A 26,249-nucleotide genomic window follows, 5' to 3' on the forward strand; every position below is an offset into this window, starting at 1 on the left:
TTTGATTTGACCTTTGACCCTGTCTTATCAAAGGCAATCTAAGTGAATGTGGACTATTTCTTTGGTTCCTATATTGATTGTTACGCACAAAGTCGGGACCTTTTAATGGCTCATTAAGCCTTCTGAAGAAAGTTTAGTGATTGAAGAATGAGCTAGCTAAGGATTCGTTAACAGTAAAACTAAAACACCTTCTCACTAATCGCAGTCGTATAAAGAAAAATGAGACGTCAGGCACACAGGTCATACATGGAATATTCGGAGATTTTATTTGAAGAGGTATCGCGTGGATGAATCGTTGAGCAAGTCACTCTTTTACAATATTCAGCAATCTCAGCAGGGAGGTGACTCATCTCTCTGGTAGGCAGTAAAACAATGGAGTTTAAAAGAAAGTTACTTGTCACTGCTGACAGCGCGATCACCTTGTTTGGGTATTATTTATCGGCTGCCTTATCTTTAGGGGAAAGTCGGGTAGTGAAAGCTATTCACTCTTTATCGCTGGAACTGCTTTTGTCACATGGGGGGAGAAGAGCAGGAAATTTATTGTTATTTTCTTTAATAGTTTTCACAGTTTTTTTCTTTTTTTGTTTTCGTAGATATAGAGTGATTATACTTTCCCATCTTGAATTTATTAAAACTGCTTATTTGAATTGATGCGATAGATTATCGTGGATTTTTGTGTAAAGACCTTTGAGCCGCATTGAACAGTAAAATACAATTCTGAGTGAAGTTTTCCAAATTGCGTGCATGGGGTAAGATGTGCCTTTTGATTGGGGCATGTTGAGCCATGGCTCAGCTTAACCCAATGCCTGGCTCATTTTACTCCAATGTGAACTAATGTGTATTTTTTGTTGTTGAAATATTTAAGTCAACAAGGAATGAAAGATAATAATAGAAAAATCACATGCTTAGATGTACATGTCATGCCATTTTATTCTTTATTTCTCAGATACCAAAATGCCGTGGAAATACATAAGAGAAAGCAGGCAATTGCCCCATAAATATGTTCTTAAAAGACCTGCTGAAGAGGTGCAGAGTGGTGGTTCTGTCCACTTGTGGTTTATTTGATTTACACACTGGACTTTAACTGGAACTGCAGACATACATGATACATGATATATGCACTGTGATAAAATTTTAGAATACGAGGAGTGAAAAATAGAAAAAAGAACAAGACAACATGAAGATATGAATATAGATTTTTTTTTCGGTTTGTTTCTCGATTACTTTGAAGTCTTGAAGAGAGCAGAATGACGTTCTATTCTTCATACAATGCTAGGAAATTAAATATGATTTATATAACAACATTTCATTGTAGACTTATAATAAAGAAAATATTAATGGAAATCTCAAATTGAAAAATGATGAAAATATCCTAAACATTATATAGATGGGCAATAATATATGTATTACTTATTACATATATGTTACTTTCTGTAACCATCTCTGAATTGGCTTTGAGTTACATGTTTGCTCTCGGTACAAGGTTTACTTGATGTTTATTTGTTTGTTTTTTCGAAAAAGTCTTACCCAAGAAAAATGGCAGCTATAATTTGAATGCTGTATGCTACAACGCAGCGCTGCATTTCAGGCAGGAGAGTCATGGCACAGCAGCCCCACGCATAAGGGCAGGGCACGCGCAAGACATGCTGCAGGCACTGACAACAGCTGAAGTCTCCTTCTCACCATTACTTCAGGGTCTGAACACCAAATTAGACATCGACACCGACGAGCTGGGCTCGACGGCATAGCTAATACGCTTGATGGAATCATTGTTATCTCGACGGCGTCACCGTCAGGTAACTCGACGTCGTCATAGTGACGGCATCACCATTACCTCCACGGCATCTCGGTTAGCATGAGGGCAATTCCCGCTATCCGGACAGAATTCCCGTACCTTGGTAGTCCTCCGGTGCACGCAGTGGCATCTCGGTCAACACAACGACAATTCCCGCCAGCCGGACGACATCCTCGACATCGCGACTATCTTGTTAACGTCTGCATTACCATAAGGACTATTTCACCACCCGCTTCACCCAATCCCCGTTGGACAATATAAAGTAAAACCTCACGTGCGCACAGTAAAGTATTGAACCATAGGTATTTGGTTACACCCGGGTTGATAAGATTAGTCTAGGATATGTTTACATGACTTTAGGATGTTTATATGAGTCTAGAATTTATTAGTAAATATTATCTCATTGATTTGCTCCTGAACGTTAACTCATTGGATTGCTCCTGAAGGTTTCAATATTTTTTTGTGTAAATACGAACGAAATTGAAGTAGGTTTTTTTTTGGAAAATATTGTAAATGTATTAATTTTTTTTGTATTGGATTTTTGTTGGAAAAATAAATAGCATAAGAAGCTGCATTTTTCGTTCAGTAAACTCACGGAGTGTTGAAGCGTATTATTTACAGTGCATCTCATAGCAGAACCAGACTTATCGTCAGTCGTAGATAAATACAGATCTTAGAGTTGACAGGCCCACATATGATATTGGCGAATCATAATCAAGAAGGAAAAGAGCAGTTTAAAGGGATGGTACAGTATTGGTGGAGATGAGAATTGGGCTTCTAACTTTTTGCGAGATACCAAGAAAACACTTATGATATAGTACAGAGCATACCATTTTAAGAGGAATTCAAAGTTTATTTGATTAAAATCGGGTTTGGAATGACTGTAACAACCAAAAACAAAGTAAAACAAAGTGATCGTTATGAAGTGTGGGTCCCACACTTTATTAGAATCGCTCTTTTTTTTTGTGGATATCCCAGCCATTTTAAAACCAATTTTCATCAAATAAACGTTGAATACCTCTTAAAATGGTATCATAGAATTACATGTTCTTTCATATTTCAGAAGAGGTTTCTCATTATCTCACAAAAAAAAAAATTTAGAAACCTGAAAATAGGTCTCAACCAAAACTATACGATCCCTTTAAAACCAGATACAACTGTATATAAATTGAACAGTGTCTATATGTGCTTATAATGGGTTTTCTACGGTAATCACTGTTTTCTCTCTCTCCTAAAGAAAAGGCAAACAGAACTGAACTTCCATTAATGCTTCTTCATGACAGTTATTATCTATTAATAGAGTTCAAAATCCTGAAAACTATGTTGTTGCAGCATGGTAAAGCATTACGTTCATTATCATGAATATTGCCATTCTTGAGTTTCTTCTTGTTAACTCTATGTTATCTTATTGCCCATCAACAATGAGTTCTACTGATAACAAACTGAGTGCTGTAAAAGGTCTAGCACATCGTATCATTGTGGCACGGCTCCAAAACTTTACTGTTTGAATATCAACAAGGTAGTCTTCATTGGTATTTCATGATTGCACTTGTTTTCTTCCCAACATGAAAGGCAGCGCTCTAAATCTGGATGATGCATTTAGGAACATTAGATAGAACTAACTGTAGGATATCCCGCTGTCATACAAAATTTGTTCATAATTTGCTTTCTTCCATGATGTGGTTGAAATCGTGTGATGTGTGGTAGTAATTAGTTCCCTTCAGGCAAATTCAAAATTACTACTTGGTAAAATGGCGATGTGCAGCTGCCTGTGTGATTGCCTCTTCTTTGCCGACACGATGGTATTTTGAAGAGGCGCTTTTCCCTGCTAGGGCTGGGATCTCCCCTCTGAGTTTGGGCTTATTCTTGACAAGGTAAAGGATCTCATGCATGAGTGAATCCACATAATCACAAACAGGAAAACAGCCACTCTTGATAATTTCTCAATGCACCATACATTAAGGATTCGGACTGACATTCAGAGAACATATATGCCTGGGGCAGAGCAATATAAACTATTGGCTTTGTTACATGAACAATATCGGTAAAGCTAGTCAACTGGACTTACTTGTAATTTGGAGTAGCGACGTTTCGCTGAGAACATTCACAGACATATTGTTGCATTTTAACATGACTGGCATCATGAATTCGAGAAAACCACTACTGTATCCCATCTCATATCTTATCTTCTCTTTATATCCTACCTTTTTTTTTCCCTTGGTGACAGCATTTCTGTTTATTCTCGATGCTTTAATACCATGAGTGCATGCTGTAAGAACTTTGCTCACTGAATGATGTCCTTCTTTGGCCTTGGAATAGGTGATTCTAAAAATAGGTGACACATCACTCTTGGTGGCTTGGCTTCTTCCGGAATTTTAATTCCAATGAAGAGCAGCTAGAAGAAGTCTGGAAATGGAAAAAAATATAAAATATTCACTTTAATATGAAATCTTATTGTTTTTTATTACCCAATATCAACAAAGTTTACTATACAGGGTGGCCCCCCAAAAACACGAGCATCCTGTAAAAGAAGAATGGCAAAATACCATAGTACATCTTGAAGAATGAGCTTTTGTGGTTATGACACCAAGATCATCAATTCGTCTGTTGAGAATGAGAAGGGCGTTAAGTGGTCGTGAACACTATGGGTTTAGTGGCAACTTAACGCCCTTATCATTCTCAGCCGACAAATTCTGGTCAAGTAGTTTTCATTTTAGAGCCAATCCTGCAAGTCCTGCAAGTGTCCTCACTGACGGTTTGGGAGGTGAAAATGCATGCTTTTCACAGGGTCCCATTCACATTACACACAAACGCAGCATCACAGCCGCTCCTAATTCATCAGTAAGGTACCCTATGCCAGCACGATCTCAGCATGTATCTCTTGATTGAAGAGTCATGAGAATTCATGGTAAGCACATGGAATATTTGCACCCAAATCTATAACTTTGCCAATTTTTGTCCATTTTCCTTTAAATTTCACTAATTCTATCTTATGTACCTTGATGATGAAAACAAAAATCACCTCCCACTACAATGCTAAGCCCTATAATGGCAATTCTACAAGATGATATAAACAAGCAAAGTATCTGAAATATCTACCTGCATTTCATGCCTAGATGTGAATAAGCAAGCATCTTGGGACATCAATGAAGTATGATACCATGGAAGGCCTCCACACTGCTGGTTTGTGTGAGTGGTGATCTTTTTCATGTCATTCGCCAGTCTTGGTTTTTGGAGCTCCTCACTTGGCTTTTCAAACACCTTTTTTCCTGTCAGTGCAACAAAATGAAGACATTTTTATTGAGAATGTTAAGATTTACATTAAAGGGCCCTACTGGCATTTACACATGGGCAGAAATCTGGGATCAAATGCTCCCCCCTTTTTTTTTAATATTCCGTTCTTGTTTCTATTATTTTGATTGCAAATTTACGGCGGGGGATCATATATCAAAGGTACCCACCTGGTCAAGAAAATGTGACCCAAAAAATGTCAGCCCCTCAAAAATGTGTCATCATTCCCCAATCTCAGTCTCAATTTTTATCAGAAAGAGTTTATAATGTATTGTGAAAACACAAAATATAAGCTGCAAACTATCAACATTTCATTTCTCAGTCTCCACAGTCCAAAGATAAGCCCAGGGCATGTCAACAATGAAACGCCTTTCCCGCAGACCACACTGTTAACATTTCTATGCTCTCCTGTACAATGTATGTTTTTGATATACAAGGTTTTACCAGCCCACCGACAATTTGTGGTAGTAAACCGTTGAGGACAGTTTGATTTTGCTACAACACGCATTTCCCATAGACGCCTGCCCGAGTATACTCGGGATTCGTCCTCAACGGGTTAAAGGGACCAACTAATTAATCTTTTACACAGCTACAGTACATGCAATTTAAAAATAATCAGGGAAAACTCCAAAAGTTTTTCAAGTACAGTGCACTCCCGTTATAACAAAATGCTCCGGACCGGCAGTTTTCTTTTGTTATAACGAAATTTCGTTATAACCGAACAAATACAATATATAACGAAAACAAGGAACCATATATATATATATAGCATATCATATTAACTGAATACTCATCATACACTGGAAAGCTATGTGAAATGTGATGGGATAACTGTATCACAATAATAAACGCAAGTTCCCCTCAGAAACTGTGCGTGAAACAAGGAGCGAACACACAGTGGTGTGAAGCGTTCACCCATGCAAAGACGCAATAAATGCTTTTTCCGCTACGTATTTTCGAAAGCAATTCGCATTTCGTTATAACGGAGCACATTTCTTTTGTTTTTCTTTGTCTGTGGCGCTCGGAAAAGACTTTGTTATAACGGAAATTTCGCTATAACCGTGTTCGTTGTAAGCGAATTTTGTACCATAGACTTTAATGGTGATAATTTTGGGACCAGAAGATTTACTTCGTTATAACGAAATTTCGTTATAACCGTGTTCGTTGTAACGGGAGTGCACTGTACAGTAAAACAAGTTTAGCAATAAGTATACAGTAGAAGACCCACTATAAAACCATACTGAAATAGAAAATACATTAACTGAACTGAAATTGTTTTAATCTCATACTTCATAAAAGTTTGTAATGTCTAATGGAGAAGTGTTTTTTGAAATCAAATTAAAGCCAGTCCATAATAAGTGTAATATTGAACAATACACATGGAGGTATTATGCAATCAGACGTTATTAGTGAAAACGTGCTTAAATTGGTTTCCACTGGAAGGTTCAAACCATCCACTTTCACATGTGGTGATGAACAGAATCCTTTTGATATCGTGACAGACTTGAACGTACATAAAAATGTGGTGCTTACATCTAATTTCATATGAAACCAATACGAGAATGGGGAGGGAAGAAGGTACATACACTTTTTTCAAATTGTGTAAATTCTATCATTCAAAAAATATTTGGAATGTCTAATTCACATAATAATTTTTGAAATCATATTTATATAAAACGAGTTGCTTGTAACATTAGTTTATCATATAGAGCCTATTCAAGCATAAAAAAGAGTCAAGATACATACACTTTTTCATGTTCATCATCTTCAAACGCTGGCAGGTCGCCAGTTGGTATGTAGGATGGGTCTTTCCTCTCATCGTCCCCCTCAACGTCTACCTCAAAGTCATCTTCGGTAACTTCATCTACTAGGGAAGAACTGCTATTGCAAGGTTTTGTTGATATTTCCACAGGGTCAGTTTGGGTGGAAAAATCATGGCACAAGACAGGCATATCAACACCAATGGAGTTCACAGTGATATCAGCTTGTGTTCCTGCAGAGAGTTGTAAAAGAAAATACAAAAAAAAAGGTCAAAATGTAATTTCACACTTTATAGTTGTTAATTTCAATCTCATTTTATTCATAATTAGATCTGCATAGCAAGGAGATACTGTACAGTACCTAAAATCTATCTTGCCTAATTATGCAATCTAATGGAGATATTCAATAAACTGCAGACAAAGATTGGTCACAAAAAGGCAATACTATATTGAAAACCATAAATTGCAATGATTTGCTAAACCCCTCCAAAAAAAAAAAATAAAAATTAAATCAATTAAGAAAAAAAAAAAATCTTAAAAATGTTCAAAAGTGAAACAAATTAAAAATTCTCAAAATTATAACACATAATGGACAATTTCCTTTAAAATCAGATTAAAAACATTTTTATAATACATAAATTTTATGTTTACATCACCATACATTTTGTATCTGACCCTATGCTTCCAAAAAAAAAAAGAAAAAAGATCATAATAATGGAGAAGGCGGGGGGGGGGGGGGGGGGGGGGGGGGAAGGTTCCATCATTTTAACCTTGCAATAGCAGAGGGTTGAGGTGCCAATGTAGCCTACCTTCCCAGTCTGGACTTTCTACACTAATATCCAAGTCTTGTGTGTGTGTGTGTGTGCGCAAATGTCAGGCTACTTTGTTATCCATACCTGATGTCCACATCATAGGATGCAAAATGAATTGTTCTACAGTATACCTTTGGTCGCGGTTAATTTTCTTGGTGGTCTGACTTGGATCCCACGAGTGCGCATCTTTGTTGCACGCGGCTGACATTGCACCTTGCGGCTTTTCATCTAAATGGGAAGAAAAAAAAATGCATCTTTATAAATTTTACTTGTATCTTGTAGAATTTCTAATCATTCATGACGTAATGCCCTCACAAATAAAAAAAATGAAAACAAAATAATAATGTAATGAAAAAAGCAAATTTAAAGCTAAAAAATCTTATTGGGAATAAATGTAAAGTAATCCTTATATAAAACAAACTTAATTTAAATCTGATCAGCAGTCGAAAAGCATTCTGAACATTTAGGTGGCAAATTAATAGCTAAAATATCTAAAATTATAATGAATGTTTACAGTGCACTCCCGTTACAACGAACACGGTTATAATGAAATTTCATTATAACGAAGTAAATCTTCCGGTCCCAAAATTATTGCCATTAAAGTCTATGGTACAAAATTCACTTATAACGAACACGGTTATAACGACATTTTCATTCTATAACAAAGTCTTTTCCGAGCGCCACTGACAAAGAAAAACAAAAGAAATGTGCTCTGTTACAACGAAATGCGAATCGCTTCCGAAAATACGTAGCGGAACAAGCATTTATAGCATCTCTGCATGGGCAAACGCCTCACATCACTGTGTGCTCGCTTTGTGTGTCACGCACATGTCACGCACAGTTTCCAAGGGGAACTTGCGTTATTGTAATACAATGATCTGAAATTAAACAAGGTTTGTTTTATTGTTCTGAAGATTCTTTATTACAAAACACAAAGATTCTGATACACCTTAACGTCCGTTAGTTTGGAACTGAAATAGAGTTTGTTATAAGTACATTTTGGCATTATTCCAAAGGTTCGTTGTTAATAAGGTTCATTAATCTGCAATGAAATATGGTTCTTATTACAATGGTTTACAACGGAATTCTACACGATGATTTGCAAACCTTCTTCGGAATAACGAACCTTATTTCATTTTCGGATTAAAAACCCTTTGGAACAACGAACATTCGGAACAGTGAACCTTTCTCATTTTTTTCATTTACAAACCTTCGGAGCTCATTTCATTTTCCGATCAACGAACCTTTGGAAAACGAACAATATATTTATATCTAAATTATGCACTTTTGGAATAGTGAATCTTCGGAAGAACGAAGCTTCAAATGAACAAACATTCGGAATCCCGGGAATGGTGAAACTTCGGAATAAGGAGCATTCGGAGTGACGAACTTAAGTAAGAAACGAATCTTTGGAATAGCGAACTGTAATCGAATCCTAAACCATCATTTTCTACGCGACTTATTGTGTGACAATACAATTACAAACAACTTAATGCTCTCTTTTAAATGTAATGTTCAAACGAAATCAAAAAGGTACCATTACATCCCATTTCATATAGCTTTTCAGTGCACGATGAGTATTCAACAAACAGAGTATGATACATGCATGGTTTCCTTGTTTTCGTTATATATATTGCATTTGTTTGGTTAGAATGAAATTTCGTTATAACAGGAGTGCACTTTACTGTATTGATCCTATGAGTTCTATCATAAAATAAACAGAATTAAAAAGACCTGGATCCTGTTTCATAAAACTTGTTATCAGTGACAAGTGGTAATAGATGTTTAATATAAGCTACTGAAACCCTAACATCTAATTGGCTGAGAGCAAATTTGTCATAGAAATGTGGCAGATGTCACTGATTACAGGTTTTACGAAACAGGGCCCAGGAATGACAAAGGAGTAGCATTCTGAAGATCTGTTGATGAATTTTGGACGACCAACTACATTACGATGACTATGGCACAAGACCCATAATGGGATTTTTAAAAAAAAAAGTTTCCTGCAAAATAACTGTCTCTTGTTATGTTCCTATCTGAATGGGATACTGCTCTCCCTTTGATCTGTCATTGATTTTCTTTTCTCTTTCTTTGTCAAGTTCTTCCTCCATCTTCCTCTCATAATTCGAACAGATTTTAGCGGCCTCCTGTGAAAGAGATAAGATTCCATTAAATTTCTACTGTACCCTTAAAACATAATTCCCAAACACATACGTTTTCCCCACCCCCAAGAAAAATCAAAGAGGTTGATTCTTTTGTTGATCTTTTACTCACAAGTCACAGCTTACGCATTTCCATAATGTAAGCCTATACGTTGGTACTTCTATTGTACATATTTTATTTTTCACAGATGCCGTGGTAATGATGTTTGACACCACCAAACTCCATAATTTATCATTCTGGGATATCTTGTGGTTGGTAACTAGCAAAAAAAATTCAAAGAGACATCATACCTTTCTTCTCACGTAAGTCGACTCCCTTCTTTGTTTCACCTTCGGCTCAGTATCATTGTCTTCCACACTGACTGTCTCCACACTGGAGGATGTCTCCCTTCTGGCTTCCTCTGTAATTGCTTCAGCATGGTGTGCTGGTTCTGGATCTTCTGTCACAAGGGGTGATGCCAATCTTGCTGGGATGAACCACGATGGTGGAAAGGGATCGATTGCTCGGTCCTGTGTTGGTCGAGCATCTGGTTTCAGAGATGGACCATTTTTTGTCCTAAATCCTCTCTTATACTGTTGAACATCTGTGCTGATATAGTCTTCTTCCAAGAAGTGTCCACTGCATAGAGTTATTCGCTTGTACTTCTTGAGATCTCCGACCTCCACGTCTTTCCTTTTCTTAAGAATAAAGTCTATCCACTTCTGCTGCACAGAAGTAAATCTCTCTGTCTCCTTGGGCATGTTTCCTGGCATGCCATGGATGATAAAGCCTTTCTTGTGTGTATTGCCACATCCATAGGCAAGGCATCTAAACCCGCAACTCCTCTTCCTCTTCCGATTGCTTGATGCTTTCTTCATAGATTTCATTTCCTGAATGAAAAAAAAAAAAAGATGGAAGCTAAAGTAACAATTCTTAAGAAACAAAGATAAATTGCTATTAAACTGAAACATGGATTCAACCGGTCATCACTATCACTGAGCGTTACTTCCATTGTCTCCACCTTTCGTCACCCAAACTTAATTTACTGTACCTAGTCTTTAAGGTGTCAAATTTAGGAACAAGAATCACCAAAATCTAAGATCATTTTGACTTTGAGTTTGTCTCTGGGTCTTCTGTGGCTCTAAATGTGTTATGCAAAAACTTTTCTGTAGGCCTACGATACCTAACCTAAAAATCTATATGTGGGACTGTACTTAAAAAAAAAAAAAAAAAAAAAAAAAATCGGTGCTACATGTTCACTTTGAAAGTCCTTGCACCCCTGCCGGGATTCGCCACTGTGGTAAAACTAAATTTAGTGATCTTTTCATACTTTTTGCAGTTATGATCAAGATTGTTGCAGTTTTTCTTTGATGTGATTTTTCTCATCACAATTTGAATCTGATTGGAGAATTTTAGGACTAAATTGCAATTAAAAATAGATTTTTGAGACGTGCTCAGTCTGTTCGGTTATTCCTGACTTTGCTAAAAATCTATAAGTTAGGCCAACTTTTTGATTTCTGCCAGGGTGTACACGGACAAGTATTCTCGAGCGCCCTACAATTCCTCCTCATCATCATTATTCAACAATTATACACAATTTAATAAAAGAAATTCTAAGTAACAACATGATTTATTTACCTCATAACTTCAATACAGCCCATTCTACACTGTATTTAATCTAGGCCAGATGTGAAGTTCGTTCAATTCAATAATATATGCAGTGTGGTAGACTACAATACAAGATTTATTACGACGAATCCTGATTGCCAAGACTCGAATGACATTTTTAAAAAGCAATTCTCAAAGAATTTGCATCAAAATATGGAAGAAATTGTACTTCAGGTTGATGAAATTGATAATACACACAATATCTACTAGAAAATATTCCCACCTAAATAAGAATGAAATTTGACCGAAATTTGGTGAGAAAATAATCATCAACACATACCGGGACACAATATTGTGTTGCACTGCTCGCAGCACAGCTAGCTAGCTCGAACAACTTCGGAGTGTCACGTGATATTAAGCAAATAATCAACGTTGGTGAAGGTGATGGGAAATACTATTACTTCCGAGGCGATCTGGATGTAGCTATCTTTCCAAAGCGCAGCTGAGGAAAGATAGCGTATATATGTACAGATCGCCGAGGAAGTGATAGTTTGTCTCATTGCCTGAAATCAAAAGTTGATTATTTGCTTGATATTCCACATCTAGGGTCCTAGATATTCCCATTATTTTTATTCCATGTGCATCTGAAACCATTTTAGCTGTCTTAGGGTATCCTCAGGGCTTAAGCTATACATAGTTTACTTTATGACGTATGTGCGTACATGATAAAACAACAAATTTGCTCAGCGCCCCGTGCGTGGCACCGAAATAAAAGTGCGTTGCACTGTGGTCTATCACTTGACCCAGGTCAAATGATAGGCCACAGTGCAGCACACTTTCATTTCGCGCGTACTCATATATATATATATACTCATACTCACTTATATCACGTGTTCGGACGGTGTGGACTAAGAGATCAGCGCAACAAAATGACTATCATAGAGTGTAACGAACTTTTTTTCTCAGGTGATGTGATGGGCAAAACTTCGCTTTATCACGTGATCAGCTCTTGACCAATCCTGTAGCAAGATTCTTATGTATGTGGAATATGTAATTCTCCTTAGACTGACGTCACTAGTATGGAGTTTCTCAGTTCCGAAGAATCTGAGAAATTTCCGAAAATCAGAATCAATTCAGGTGATAAGCACAATCAGGGTATGCAATCATGACTTTCTCACTTTAAAAAATTGTAACTTCTAAAAGAATGCACCAACTGACTTAAAAATTCACATGCAGCATGCTAAGACATCAGTAATCACATGTGGTAAGACAATAGCTAATTTCTTCTCATTTACTGTTAATTATTTAAGGTTAATTGCCAAAAAGTCCCCCAAAACCCACGTAATGCGTCAAAAAAGCGTTTTACAACTTACGTAAAATCAAGATTTGAGGTCCATATTTTAAGTCTACCCCTATGTGTTTGGTATCAAATTAATGGATTTTTTCCTGGCATTGCTTGCATGCAATAAAAAACAGTGGTTCTTTCAGCTGGAGAAAGTTATAAGGTCTGAAGTCCCATCCTGGTAGGAGTGTAATGCTAGCTTATTTTTGTGACATTGTGACCTTTTAACCCATGCTGTACAGCTATACATGGAGAAACAGCTTATTTTTCTGCTTTTCCTGAAAGTACTGAAGACACACTACAATATGGTGCGCTGTTTGCCAATAAATGTTCAGCCAGTTTTGAGTTTTGAACCATTTTCAAATGCTGAGTAAAATAAGTGCAGCCGTTTTTCAGTATTTTCAGTGAGGTATATCCTAATTTGACTACTTTAAAGACTCTTTTCCCCTTATTGAATATCCTTGTTTTTTTAACCATGAATTGTACATATGTAGAAATCTACTGTGTGAAAATTTTAGCAAATTTGAGCAATAGGAACTTATTTTTTTATATTTTTACAAATTGCTGAGCATAAATAAGTGCGATACACGCCCATGTTATACTGCATGAAGGTCATATGATAAGTGTTCAGTGTTCATATTTCAATGCTTGTTCAATTTCTAAAGATATCATAAGCTAAAACATATTATTTTGGCTTAATATGTCATTGTTTGACTGTCACAGCTTGGATATCAACTCAAGTCATCATAAATCTCACATTCATTCTTCTATCTGTGTTTACAAATATGAGAATTGATCCAAACACTGTGCGCACATTCAAGGTCAAACTGTACAGATAATTTTTTGATGAAAAATATAATATCTTCCAAAGTACCAGCCCTAATTTCATAAAAATCTGTAATAATGGCCACTGTATGTCTGTTACCTATTCCCGAAAGTTTCGCCTCTTCACTCTTTGGCAAAAGTGAAATATGATAAAATATGTAAAAGTGGTTTTATCTGAATTCAAAATAATGCCTACAAAATTGATCATCCATTTCGAGAAGTGAAAATATGAAATTCATTCATATTTTGTGATATGTCATGGCTATGTGCTGGTGGTGAATGAAAGAGATATTTATCAGGAATATCTAACAGCATTATCAGATGAAAAAAACATTCTCCTTTTTTTTAATGAATTTTTCCAATATATTAGTCATTTCAATGTAATTCGACACCCCTAATTTAAATGCTAATTTATGCGCAGTTTAATGCAAAATTTTGACTCGTTCTTTACATGAAATGAAAATTTGAACACTCAGCTACAACAAACAACAAAAAAAGCATTTTCACCAAGTTTTTTCATTTTTGCCCTGTTACACAATTGCATACCCTGATTGTGCTATTGACCTTCACTTATTTTCACTTCAGTATGGGGGGATTTGGCGTAAGGACAGTATCACAATTGTGTTTACAATGAAATAACCTTTTGAATGAAGTATAAATACATGTATGCCAAATATAGACTTTCTTCCGTATTAAGCTTTAACATGGAAGTCAATGGAAATGGCTGACATCAGCTATGTGCTATCCATTTTTGCCCAAACAAAATTGCACGGCTGACAGTCTCAGCGTGTGATGGAACTTTTAACTAAATGTCATGTGATGGGCAATCGACCAATCGGATAGCTACATTCTAATTAGGTGTTGTATAATTTGTGATGTCAGCAAATCAAATACAATGTAAGAGGATATATTTACTATACCAGGCATTTTTATACCAGATCTCTATTCACAAACTTTCCAGTGTTGTACTTTGCATCAAGCATGTATTATCACACCCAACTGTTACAGTAATAATCAAGACCTACTTTAAGCCACTCTTCATGAAAAATTCATAATTCAATTCAATTCATTTATTTCATTCTCAATTTTTTCTTCCAACAAAACATAACACAAGGTAAATCAGAAAATCCATCATAAGCATATAAATATACGTACATCACATAGTGCGGGGGATAAACGATTGTCTGCAAATTATAGAAATAGATTATGTATGCATACTGAAAAATACAAAGTTATGTTTAGAGGAGAAAAAAAAAAGAAGAGAACTGAGAGGTCCACTAAAAAGCAGTGTTTGTAGAGTGTGGACCACTCAAGAATTTCTTCAAAATACTAACTACAATTACAAATACATCACACAAAAATAATTTAGACAAAATGGTACAAACAACAGAGACACAACAACATGACATGATTAAACTGAGGGGGATATGATTGCATAGAATGGGACAAAAACAAAATTAAAGGAAGAAAAGGAAAGAAAGAAAGAAAGAGAGAGAATGCCTACATGCTGAACAAGAGAAACGGAAGAATGAATTAAGAAAGTGCTTCAAACAGCTGATGACTGCACGCAGCTGTGTAAAAATTATGCAAATAAGATGCCGTATTTCATTGCCTAGTAATGCCATTTATCACTGCGTAATGATGAATTCAATGACTGATGACCCTCGTGTTTGCTGTAACCTGTACAGGTAACGAAAATAAATATCTCAGCCAGAATTTAACAAAAAAGATATCAAATATTAAAAAAAAAACCAAAGTATAATGATGGAGAATTTTTCATTTCAGAACTTAATTGATTTCAAAATTAAGGGCCGGGATATATAAATGTGTTCTGAGCTAATAAGGTTCTCAAAAGAGGTAAAATGAAACTCATTAGACCACCTAGTAGGATAATTATGAAGTGATTGATTTCATGAAAACAGTGAATTAAAAATATTGGGAAGAGCATCTGTGTTATAATTGAACATGAACTGAAACAGTTGAAAAAGAAATAAATCTTTAATTTCTAAAATCTTACATTTAGTGAACAATGAAACTGAATGGGAACATGGCAAAACCCTACAAATAATACGAAGTACTTTTTTTTTTTTTTTTTTGCAGTGACAATAATTAATTCTAACAAAGTTTGATGTGCGCTACCCCACGCTAAAATTCTGTAATCAAGATAAGGTAATATTAAAGAAAAATACAATGTTAACTGAGACAACAATGGTATGTGATACTTAAGTCTGTTGATAATACCAATATTACATGAAATTATTTTACTTATGTTAGTTATATGAGGCCTCCACAAAAGTTTATCATCCACTGTAATACCAAGGAATTTTATGTGGGATACATGTTCTAATCAAGTGTCATCAAAAATAAGATCTAAGCTTAATGTTTCTATGGATTTACTAAATAGCATACACTTAGTTTTCTGAAGATTGAGTGATAATTTATTAGTTCTTATCCACTGAGTCATTTTTTTTTCCAATTCAGAGTTGATGGTGTCTTTTAAGTACATATTTCATTACAAATGGGAAAATAAAACATTTGAGTTATCAGCAAAAAGTGTAAATGAGAGTATGTCAGATGATCTGCAAAAATCATTTATATAAACAATAAAAACTAGAAAAGCTCTCTGAGAGCGCAGACCTCCGCCAAGCATGCAGCTCATTTCCACCACTGATCTTGTTCTTCCATAGAGATATCAGAGATTTCCACCCATACGTACTAATATAGCATTGTGTGCTGAAAGTCACGCAATTCCCCAATATAATAGAAGCCTTTGTTATGTCATAAACCCTCAGCAGCATGGCGCACCTCGCCCTCTAGAGCAGAAACTAGAGCACGCACTTTAGTGCTCGCATGCAAACCTCAAATACGCGCAGCCTGAACTCCCAAGTTCATTGACCCTACCTGCCAAAATATGAAAAATCCTTCATAAATTCCCCCAATATTCTCGATCACTAACAAAAAGTTAATCGTTTGTTACTTGTGTCATTCTCAACATTTCCTGCAAGTTACATCCCAATCCGTTGACTACTTTTTGAGTTATTTTGCACACGGACAAACAAACACACAAACCAACAGTAACGAAAACATAACCTCCTCCCTTGGCGGAGGGAATAACAGCTCTGGTAAATTCAAGAAAAAGAAGGGATCTTGAAAGAAACTCACAAGTTTTAGCCAGTAGAAAGCAGCTAATTTGTGAGAATTTCAAGCTTATCAAAAAGTTTTCATTTTTAGGTCTACATAAACACAATGCAATTGGGAAATTCAAAGCCCCATATTACATCAAGCTCATTTGATTACTGTACATGTTTTGTTACAGTGCACTCCCGTTATAACAAAATTCCAGTAGCACGGAGGTAAAAACTCAGGTTCAAACAGTACCTTCCCTATGTTTTTCTATTGTTTATTTGTTCAGATACAACAAAATTTCGATAAAATGAAAGAAAACTGCCGGTCCCGAGGACTTCGTTATAACGGGGGTCCACTGTATTAATTTCAGAAGTCCCATCCTGCACAAAAATCAAACTGACTGAATTTATCAACAGAGTTGTAATGAAATCAATAAAATATTGATAAATATCCCAATTAGAAAATATAATATATAATTTGTTTTCACATGACAAAGTTATGAAGCCAATGGGCAGTTTGGCATGAATGAGAAAAAACAAAAACAAAAAACACAATTGAACAGAAATTTTAAAAAGCAGAACTGTTTACTGAGTTAGGTGGTGGCCAAAAAAGCTGCTTCTGATTTGCTTGCCACCGATCAATATTGACAGCTCTATGATGCTTCAGTGCAAAAAAAAATCGCAAGGAGGTATTTGCATTTTTTTTTTTGACTCTATGATGGGACACTTTCATCCCTAAACATTTAAAACATTCTTTCACACTTTTCTTTGCCCCTCTGTGGCAGACCTCGCTGGTCCAGATTTTCCTCTCCTCTTAATTTTAGTGAGTCTCCTGGTTCCCTTGCCAGCAGAGACGATGTCAGAACAACCATGGCTAGCTCGTTTTTTTAAGTGAGTTTTCATGTGTCCTTTGAGGTGATCTAAGCGCACAAAGGTTTTGCCGCACTCATCACATTCAAATGGCCTCTCCCCAGTGTGGAGCCTCTGATGAATCTTCAAGTGGTGTCCCCGAGTGAAACTCTTCTGACAAACTTCACATAAATAGGGTTTTTCCCCTGTGTGCATTCTCATGTGGATCACCAAAGTGCAGTGCTGGGTGAAAATCTTCTGACAAGTGGGGCACTTGTGCCTACCGGTGTCTCTCTTGCTGGGGCCCAACTGTAGCCCTTTCTGCCTGGAGTGCATTGCACGGTGCTTGATGAAGCTGCTGCTGTCAGAGAACGCCTTGCTACAGTCCTCGCAGACGTAAGGCTTCTCCCCTGTGTGAATTCTGCTGTGCGTCAGAAGGTGGTCCTTCCGCTTGAACCTCTTCCCACACACAGAACACATGTATGGTCTAACCGACCTCGTATACGTCTTTCCAGATAGAGTAGGATCAGAGGATACCTTGGAAGGAGAATCACATTCCACTTTCACTTTGTGGTATCTGTCATCATCTGTTGTCTCTTTGCAATCCTTCACTTTCATCTTGACCTTTCTTGTTCCCTTGTCATGTGTTTTATGTTTCCCTCGTGATCCCCTTTCACTCTCATTCTTCCATGATTTCTTTGGTTTCCCCTTCATATTATTCAGGACATCTCTATTTTTGCTTTCTGGTAAGCTAGACATATCGACTTCTGGAGGTGCTCTTGAAATATCTTGTGTTAACTTTGGCTCATGCAAGATGTCAGAGGCTTTGCAAACATTGCACAAAAGATGACTAGAAGATGTATCCCTGCTGTCTGGACACAAGCCACCTCCATAGAGCACCTTATAGCAAACGCTACACTTTGAAAACCTTTTTTTCCTTACTTCAGTCTTCCTGTCCTCTCTGATGGAGCTGTCACAGCATTGGAGAGTCTGGCCTTGGTGGATTAGATGTTCTCTTTTCTGATGATGAGAGGAGGTACATCCCTGCTCACTGGCTGTCTCTCGTTTGGCAGCTGTTGGTCCATTCAGATGGAGGAGACAAACAGACAAGGGGGAGAGGTCTTTATGAGACATCTTTATTGCAGACACAGCTCAACAAACATGCATTTAATTCACTACAGGAGACACAATTTTGAAACATAGCACACTTGTTTGCACAATGAAATGAAAGTAATCAGCATTGGAATGCATGATTACGTCACAACAATAGCTATTCACATATTGCGGGTAACAGCCAAATAATGATATTAGTATTCCCTTAGTTTTGTCCGGTATCCTCTTCAGTGGGAAAATTGACCTATCAAAGGGCGCTATCATTAGTATACCTTAGTATTGCCAAATATCCAGTTCAACACAGTATATGAATATAGACACCATGGCTAGAAAGATCTTGTCCAAAGACATCAGCACTGGGTAGAATTCGAACTTGGGTGTGTAACTGTGCATCTTATGAATACTAGATGGCGCTTAACAATGCCGCACCCTGGGGTATGGCCGTGGGCATTATATAAAGAATTTGAAATGTCAAGACTAAGTTTGTATCTACTCAGTACAGGTAGCCTTTATCAACATCACTTTCCAGTCATCATCATCTTTTAACTTCAATCTGCCAATTGACTTTCTGCTCTACATATGGCAATTAAACAGTTAAACCATTGAGTACGGACTGATTTTGCTGCAACACGCATTTCCCACAGACACCTGTCCCAGTATACCCAGGACTCGTCCTCAACGGGTCATTGTTCTTCAGAAAAGCATCAGGTCAGTCTTTCTCAATAGATTGTGCTATTCTGCAATCACTTGATGTACTGAGAATAAACATTACACTTCGGGGAGAAAAAACGCAATCGTGCTTTGCCTCCAAGCACATTGTGTCTTGCATCTTTCAAAGTCAGAAGATGTAAGTGGTATAGGAATACAAAACTAGTGCAAAAGTGGATATTTTCGCGTGAGTAATTCTTTTGTGTTCGGCTCGGTAAGATGAAAACCACATGTTTTTAATTCCGCAGAATCGAGACATCAACTACTGGAACGTATGGCAAGCAAAAAATACTCATGTGCTTTTATAAATTATTTTTTGCACTACAGTGTAGTTTCAGGCTGCATGAAATGCGCAAAAATTTCCACTTTCACAGAATTGATGGCTTTAAGTACCTTCGGACTGTGAATGCTCCCCTGCTACCATCATGGCACTGGATTCTAAATCTCCACAGCTCTCTGCATTGTCTGGAGTTGACTCCGCTGCAGCTTGGGATCCAGCCAATGCATCCGGTTCAATCTTCACAAGAACCATCACCTCAGCACTGCTGTCATGATAGTCTCCTGATGAAAGAATAATTGTAATAAAAAATACAAAAACATGCTTTCCTACAACCACTAAGTCTCCTTACACAATTTCAAGTGTTTATCTATCAAGAGAATATCATCAGTATAGCATGATTGTGGGACAGTGCAAATAGTAATTGTGCAAGTAATAATTACACTGTCCACAGATACCTGCTGGATTATATGTACAAAACATGAATTGGAGAATCTCATAACAGGTTCAGCTGAGCTGGCTTTACAAGATTCAAAATACAGACAAAAAACCAATTGAGAATGTCAAAATGACAACCAGTCTGATTTTGTTTCTCTGCTTTCTTTAGAAAGTGTCTCTCTCACACCATCTATTAAAGTAATGGCAAAGATTATGAATGTGTGTTAGGGAATTTTCATTGCCACATTGGTATTTCTACCCTCTGTAGGTGATGAGAAGGTAAGAGGCGTATACACATGGCAATTTAAATTCTAGATTCAATCCAGCTTGAGATTGATCAAGAATATCTTCCAGAATAAAACCATGTAAAATTGTATATTCAGGACAACTGCCTAACAGAATACTAGTAATAATCATTGCAGGCTAATTTCTTCAAGAGGGGATAATCTACAAAATTGCAATTCCTAAAAGGATGTTTAGATTCAGGTGAGAAAATTTTGCCCTTTCTGACCTACCAAAGCACTTCTACTTATACCTTTTGGTGTCTGACAAGTGTGGAATTTTCACACTAGTAGTTAGAGTTCTTTAGTTGTTGCATCCAAAAATGTAATTTTCAATCACAACTGATACCATCATTGTCATTAACGTTACTTTATATTAGAAGTGGTGATAGCACTTATAATACAATTACTTACCAGCAATGTTAAGTTATTGCTACTGTTACAGGAGTATTAGAGTTCAAATTGAAACTGAAAACATTAACTGTTCAAAAAAAAAAAGTGAGTAATTTTTGCACATGGCTGGGTAACATGAATTTTGCATGTTTTTAATTCTGCAGTTAATCACTATAGACATACATAGGCAAGCAAAAATATTTGCATGCTTTTATTTTTGCGATAGTTTATGTTTGTGCAAAATGCGCGGAAATTTCCACACCATGAACATTTTCACTTTTAAAGCAACAGCTTCATTAAGACCAAATTTCAGAGATGATTGTAGCACTATTTCAAGGTAACCATAGAATGTTGGAAAACTTAAAAAGTCAATGGAACCACAGCCACTTATTTCTTTAATTCTATCTTTCCACCATTTCATTAATTTTTTTTTTTTTTTTTTTGTTTTTTTTTTTTGCCAGTAGTCTTAACTTACCCCAATCAGGCTCTTCTTTGATCTCAACAATCATCATCTGATCAATGTCATCATTATTCTCTGAATCTGGCAATGCCATCGTAACCTGTAGTTTGAAAACAAAAACAAAATCAAAAACTGTCTTAGACCGCAGACTACACTTTTGAGACAAGGTCACAAGAATACTGACAAGCCTGCTTCAGTCCAACAGGAAGGCTCAAAAGAAAAGCATTTGGCAGAAAAGTGGCAATATTAGCTCAAATCTTAGCCCTTTCCTGCTCATGACGAGCTAGCTTCAAACAATATCACATCATGCCATGCCCATGATTGTCATGTGATTCTTACTAGACAGTTATTCAGGACTAGTGCGTACACACACTCACAGGGAAGTGAATTCACACTCACAGCAGCTAGCAGCTCATCATGTACAGAATTACTGTGTGCAGTTTCTTCAGCTATTGCCACTTTTCTTTCAAAATGCTTTTGATCTATATTCTTAAATCTATGTTATAACTGCTAGTTTGTGTTAAATGCGCAGCAGAGTAGTAGCTGGCAATAGAGATACCATACAATTTTACCGTACGGTTACTATAAAATACTACAAATTGACCGAGGATACGATTGGAGACTATGGTACACAAAAACTTATACGTGGTGCTAACATAAAATACAGCACTGGGGTTTCGACTACCAGTCACGGAACAAGTCAATACTAACAGATAACATCCTCATCATAACTGAAGAACATCTAAAAAGTGAACAGTATTTACCGTCCATCAGTTTGATATGCGGATAAAATGTCCAGGTTTGACTTGATAGATCATCTCCGTTCGGTGCAGCAATGTTCAAGTCTGTTTTTTTTGTTTTTTTGTTTTTTTTTCGGTCTAGCTCTCTAGATCTACCTCTACTACATAATTATGATGTAAACCAATGCTGCTCTCTGTCGTCTAACACAGCCCCCCCAGTCGCTGTCGCGACGTACATAGTACCATATGTACAGCGACTGGGCTGTGTATAGTTATCTGTCGTCGTGAGTGCTAGTGACCGCGCCGCCAAGCTTCCTGTATGTACCACACCATAGGCCTACTGGTACCACGTGGACTTTGTGTACAACCAGGAAGGCGAGTCTGTAGGGATATCAAGTGCATCTGTTTAGCATCCAAGAAGGGCGCTGGAAGGGGGGGGGGGGGGGGGAACGAGTTTTTGCCCCCAAAGTGCCCCCTGCAACAAATAATTCATATATTATTTAAAGACCAAAATGAACAATGAAGGGACTTTCATTGTCTAAAAGTTGCTATGCAACTTCATAACTGAAAATGTGAAATTATAATTTGAGTCTTCAGCAGGCATCAGTCCCAGTCTCAGTTTTGTGCTTGCATGGTTTGTTGTTGTTGTTGTTGTTTTGCGTGTTTATGTTTTCCTCTTTTCGCCTTAACCAAAATCAGTCGTGATATATTGTTATATTTTTTTAATCTCCATTTTAGATATTTTCACTATATTCATTTTTTGCTTTTTTATGTTCAATGGAAAATTGAATTGAACTTGAACTGTGCAGGCACTATAACTAGGCCTATACATACAACAGCATTTCTAATTCAGAGAACATCAAGAAACAATGCATTAATTTTCGATATCATAATAGGTTAATGTTTGAAAATCAAGCCACTGTTACTTGATGTTGATTTGAATTTTAAAATGCTGTTTACATTTCATTAGTGAAATATTCCATCAGTTGTGTTCTGATGATAGGGAACCTCTTGCTGCTATATAGTATTATGTCGCATGCTGGCATCTTGTGAATATAATCATAATTTTATTCAGTTATTGGTTTATTGTTTGTAGCTTCTACAAACATGAAGTTGTTATTGTTGACATGCCCGGTATAGGATAACACTGATGTAATTGTGTCTCATATATGGCTTTACATCTCGATATATAGGTCTATTTTCTTTGTCACATTTCCTAAACTATTTCAGACAAAGTCGAGAGCTTACAGCTGTTCATGAGTTCAAATGATCAGGAGATCATTAATTTGTACACCCATAGCTATGGTTCGGCCTACATTGTCCAATTCAGAAGGTTGAATTCAGCGATATATTTTGTATTGCCATCACCTTGTTATAATACTTTCGAAGGAGTGGTCATTATACACTGGGCACTACAACGAAATCCGGCAGTTTTCTTTCGTTAACCGAACAAGTACATGTACAGTACAACCTTGACCTACAGTACAACCTTGACCAAGGTCAAGGTGGATCGCTATTTTCCAAAATTGAAGTTATTTTCTGAAAGCTCGCGAAGTATACATGTATACGCATCGTTCCTTCTGATTATTGTACATATGTTGATGCATATAATTTATTTCGTATATTACGTGAACCTTTTGTAAAAGTGTAGACAATATCATTTTATGATATGTATACTTTGCATTACGTTTGATTTTCTTTGATTGGAAATAAACTACGATTGAACTTGAACTTGAAACACGCAAACTATACGTATTGTATTTTGTATGTTGTTTATTGAATACTTATCATACGCTGGAAAACAATTTTAAATCGAAGAATTGGTTAAAGTTTGTTATTTCAAAGATTCGTTACTCTGCAAGTTCGTAATTCTGGAAGAGAGGTAAGGTTCGCTGATCCGAAAATGAAAATTCTATTTTCGGACCATCGAACCTTATTTAAGGTTCGTTATCCCGAAGGTTTTAATCCAAAGATGAGAAAGGTTCTTGTGCCGAATGTGCGTTTTTATCCGAAGACGATGTAAAGCTTGTAATTCCGAAGTTGTTTTAGTGTATTCCCCTTTTTATGCCTCCGCCACGAAGTGGTGCCGGAGGCATTATGTTTTCGGGTTGTCCGTCCGTCCGTCCGTCCGTCCTTCCGTCCGTCCGTCCGTCCGTCCGTCCGTCCGTCCTTCCGTCCGTCCTTCCGTCCGTCCTTCCGTCCGTCCGTAATGAATTTTGTGGACAAGGTAACTATCAAAACCTGTTGAGGTATCCTAATGAAACTTGGCATGTATGTGTATTAGGGGGTGAAGTTGTGCCTATCAACTTTTGGGTGCACATGCTCAAGGTCAAAGGTCAAAAGGTCAAGGTCAAATACATAAAATTTCACCATTTCCACCATATCTATTGAATGCCTGAAGATATTTTCTTGAAACTTAGTGTATACATGTATTACCCAATTAAGATTCTCTGGTGAAAGTTTGCGTCATGAGGTCAAAGGTCAAAGGTCAAAAGGTCAGGGTCAAATACATGAAATTTCACTATTTTCACCATATCTATTGAATGCCTGAAGATATTTTCTTGAAACTTAGTGTATACATGTATTACCCAATTAAGATTCTCTGGTGAAAGTTTGGGTCATGAGGTCAAAAGGTCAAGTAAAAATATCAAAACTTCTTTTTTTTTCTCCGTGCCTTGGAAAATTGTTCAAGGTATCTTCATGGAACATAGTACTGACTGGAAGTGATTATCTAGAGAATGTAGGGTTCATGGGGTCAAAGGTCAGGGGTCAAAGGTCAAGTGCAACACTTCAAAATTTTACTATTTCCCTCATATTTATGCAATGCCAGCAGGGTTATTATTTTTTTACGCTTGGTGTATGCATGTATAACCTAATAGAAATTCTCTGGAAAGTTTTTTTTTTTCCTTCTTTTTTTGCCTCAAAGGTCAAAGGTTAAAGATCAAGTGAAAGTGCTGAACTAACTTTTTCCTCCATATCTCGAAGTGGCTCAAGTTATCTTGAAACTTAGTACATATTATGCATGTTCTACCTGAAAGTGATTATCTTATGAATTTTAGGGTCAAGGGCCAGATGAAAATGGTAACAATTTACTATTCAATTCAGAAATTGCACTTTTTCTCCACACCTGTACCTTGAAAATTACTCAATGCCTAAATGTATGAATGGGTCAAAGTCAAGTTAAAGTCCTTAAATCCCTAGATACATGCTCTCCTATTCATCCAATTAAACCTAGGTCAAGGAAGGTGAACATTCAACACATTTGTGACAAACTTGTCATTTCAATATTTTGCCAGTTTTGTGAAAATGTAATAACACATTCTCCACATGTACTAATAGATCTATTGGGAAAATCATGCATATGGCGGAGGCATACCAGTCGCCAAAGCGACATTTCTAGTTTATTTTTGCCTTTTGGATTATCGAACCTTATTTCGTGTTCCGATTAACAAACATTTGGAATAACGAAGATTCCTATCATTTTTGGACTAACGAACCCTTTGCAAAAATAACTTTATTTAATGGATTGTTGGATTAACAAACCTTACGAATAACGAACCTTCTGACCAACGCCACAATGTTTGTAATTGCAAAACCTATTTCCTTTTCGGATTAACAAACATCTGCCGGTATGAATATCAGAATTCACGTGTTTCGTGATTCGAACCTTCGAAACATCGAACCGTGTTTCATAAATCGGATTAACATATTACATGCAATAGTCATGTAATGCAAGTTTTCCACAGAGCGTGCGGTTCTTGTCACACCGGAGCGAACGAAGAGTGATGTGAAGAAAGGAGTGCGGCCAGAACCATATTCGTTATAAACGAGTTTTGTACCATATAGACTTTAATAATAATAATTTTGGTACTTGAATTTTTACTTTGTCATGACAACATTTCGTTATAATCGTGTTCGTTGTAGCAGGGGTGCATTATAGCCATTTTTTTTTAACGCAATATATGTTTTATGCATTCATGGATTGTTAAAATTTACTGCTTATAGTTTGTCAATACATAAAATTCAAATGGGTAAAATATGAAAAGTGAACTTGTCGTCTTTAGGATGAATGGTGCCAAGCCTATATAGGCATGTCTCAATCTACAGATAGTTTCCAAACAACATTGCCATTACTTGCCGGATACCATGAATTTCACTGACAGTGTCTGATACAATAATGTACATCACACATGTATGATACACGTGTGTGTTATTTCAGGCATTGTGTACTGCAAAGTGAATTGGAGAAAGTCGACTAGGGAAATGCCAACCTACTTTTTTACACCAATT

At 36.7% G+C, this 26,249-nt stretch overlaps 1 protein-coding gene across 2 annotated transcripts; it reads right to left on the reverse strand.

The window, feature by feature from the left end:
* Positions 1-3,926: 3,926 nt before the first annotated feature.
* On the reverse strand, positions 3,927-22,115 carry LOC140230455 (uncharacterized). 2 transcript variants are annotated; one of them, XR_011901395.1, is made up of 9 exons: positions 21,984-22,115; positions 21,235-21,319; positions 19,764-19,931; positions 18,492-18,622; positions 10,112-10,690; positions 7,790-7,886; positions 6,833-7,079; positions 4,895-5,064; positions 3,927-4,201 (listed from the first exon to the last, which is right to left on the reverse strand). XR_011901395.1 is itself a non-coding variant. In XM_072310609.1 (8 exons), the coding sequence occupies exons 2-8, from the start codon at positions 21,311-21,313 to the stop codon at positions 5,049-5,051; spliced, it is 1,317 nt and encodes a 438-aa protein (XP_072166710.1). In that variant the 5' UTR covers positions 21,314-21,319; positions 21,984-22,115; the 3' UTR covers positions 4,860-5,048. The 2 variants fall into 2 exon arrangements, 1 of the variants encoding a protein (XP_072166710.1); XM_072310609.1 differs by lacking the exon at positions 3,927-4,201 and having other exon boundaries at positions 4,860-5,064.
* Between the last annotated feature and the right edge of the window lie 4,134 nt (positions 22,116-26,249).

This window comes from Diadema setosum, chromosome 7, assembly GCF_964275005.1.
Source record: "Diadema setosum chromosome 7, eeDiaSeto1, whole genome shotgun sequence".
Taxonomy (NCBI): Eukaryota; Metazoa; Echinodermata; class Echinoidea; order Diadematoida; family Diadematidae; genus Diadema; species Diadema setosum.

What these genes read in the sequence shown, in the direction of transcription:
- LOC140230455 (XM_072310609.1), bottom strand. Translation starts at nt 21,313, where the DNA reads ATGGCATTGCCAGATTCAGAGAATAATGATGACATTGATCAGATGATG. An exon ending in CAAAGAAGAGCCTGATTGGG is followed by an intron (nt 19,932 to 21,234) that starts GTAAGTTAAGAC and finishes TTCTTTCATCAG; the next exon opens with GAGACTATCATGACAGCAGT. An exon ending in AAAATTAACCGCGACCAAAG is followed by an intron (nt 7,080 to 7,789) that starts GTATACTGTAGA and finishes AACTCTCTGCAG; the next exon opens with GAACACAAGCTGATATCACT.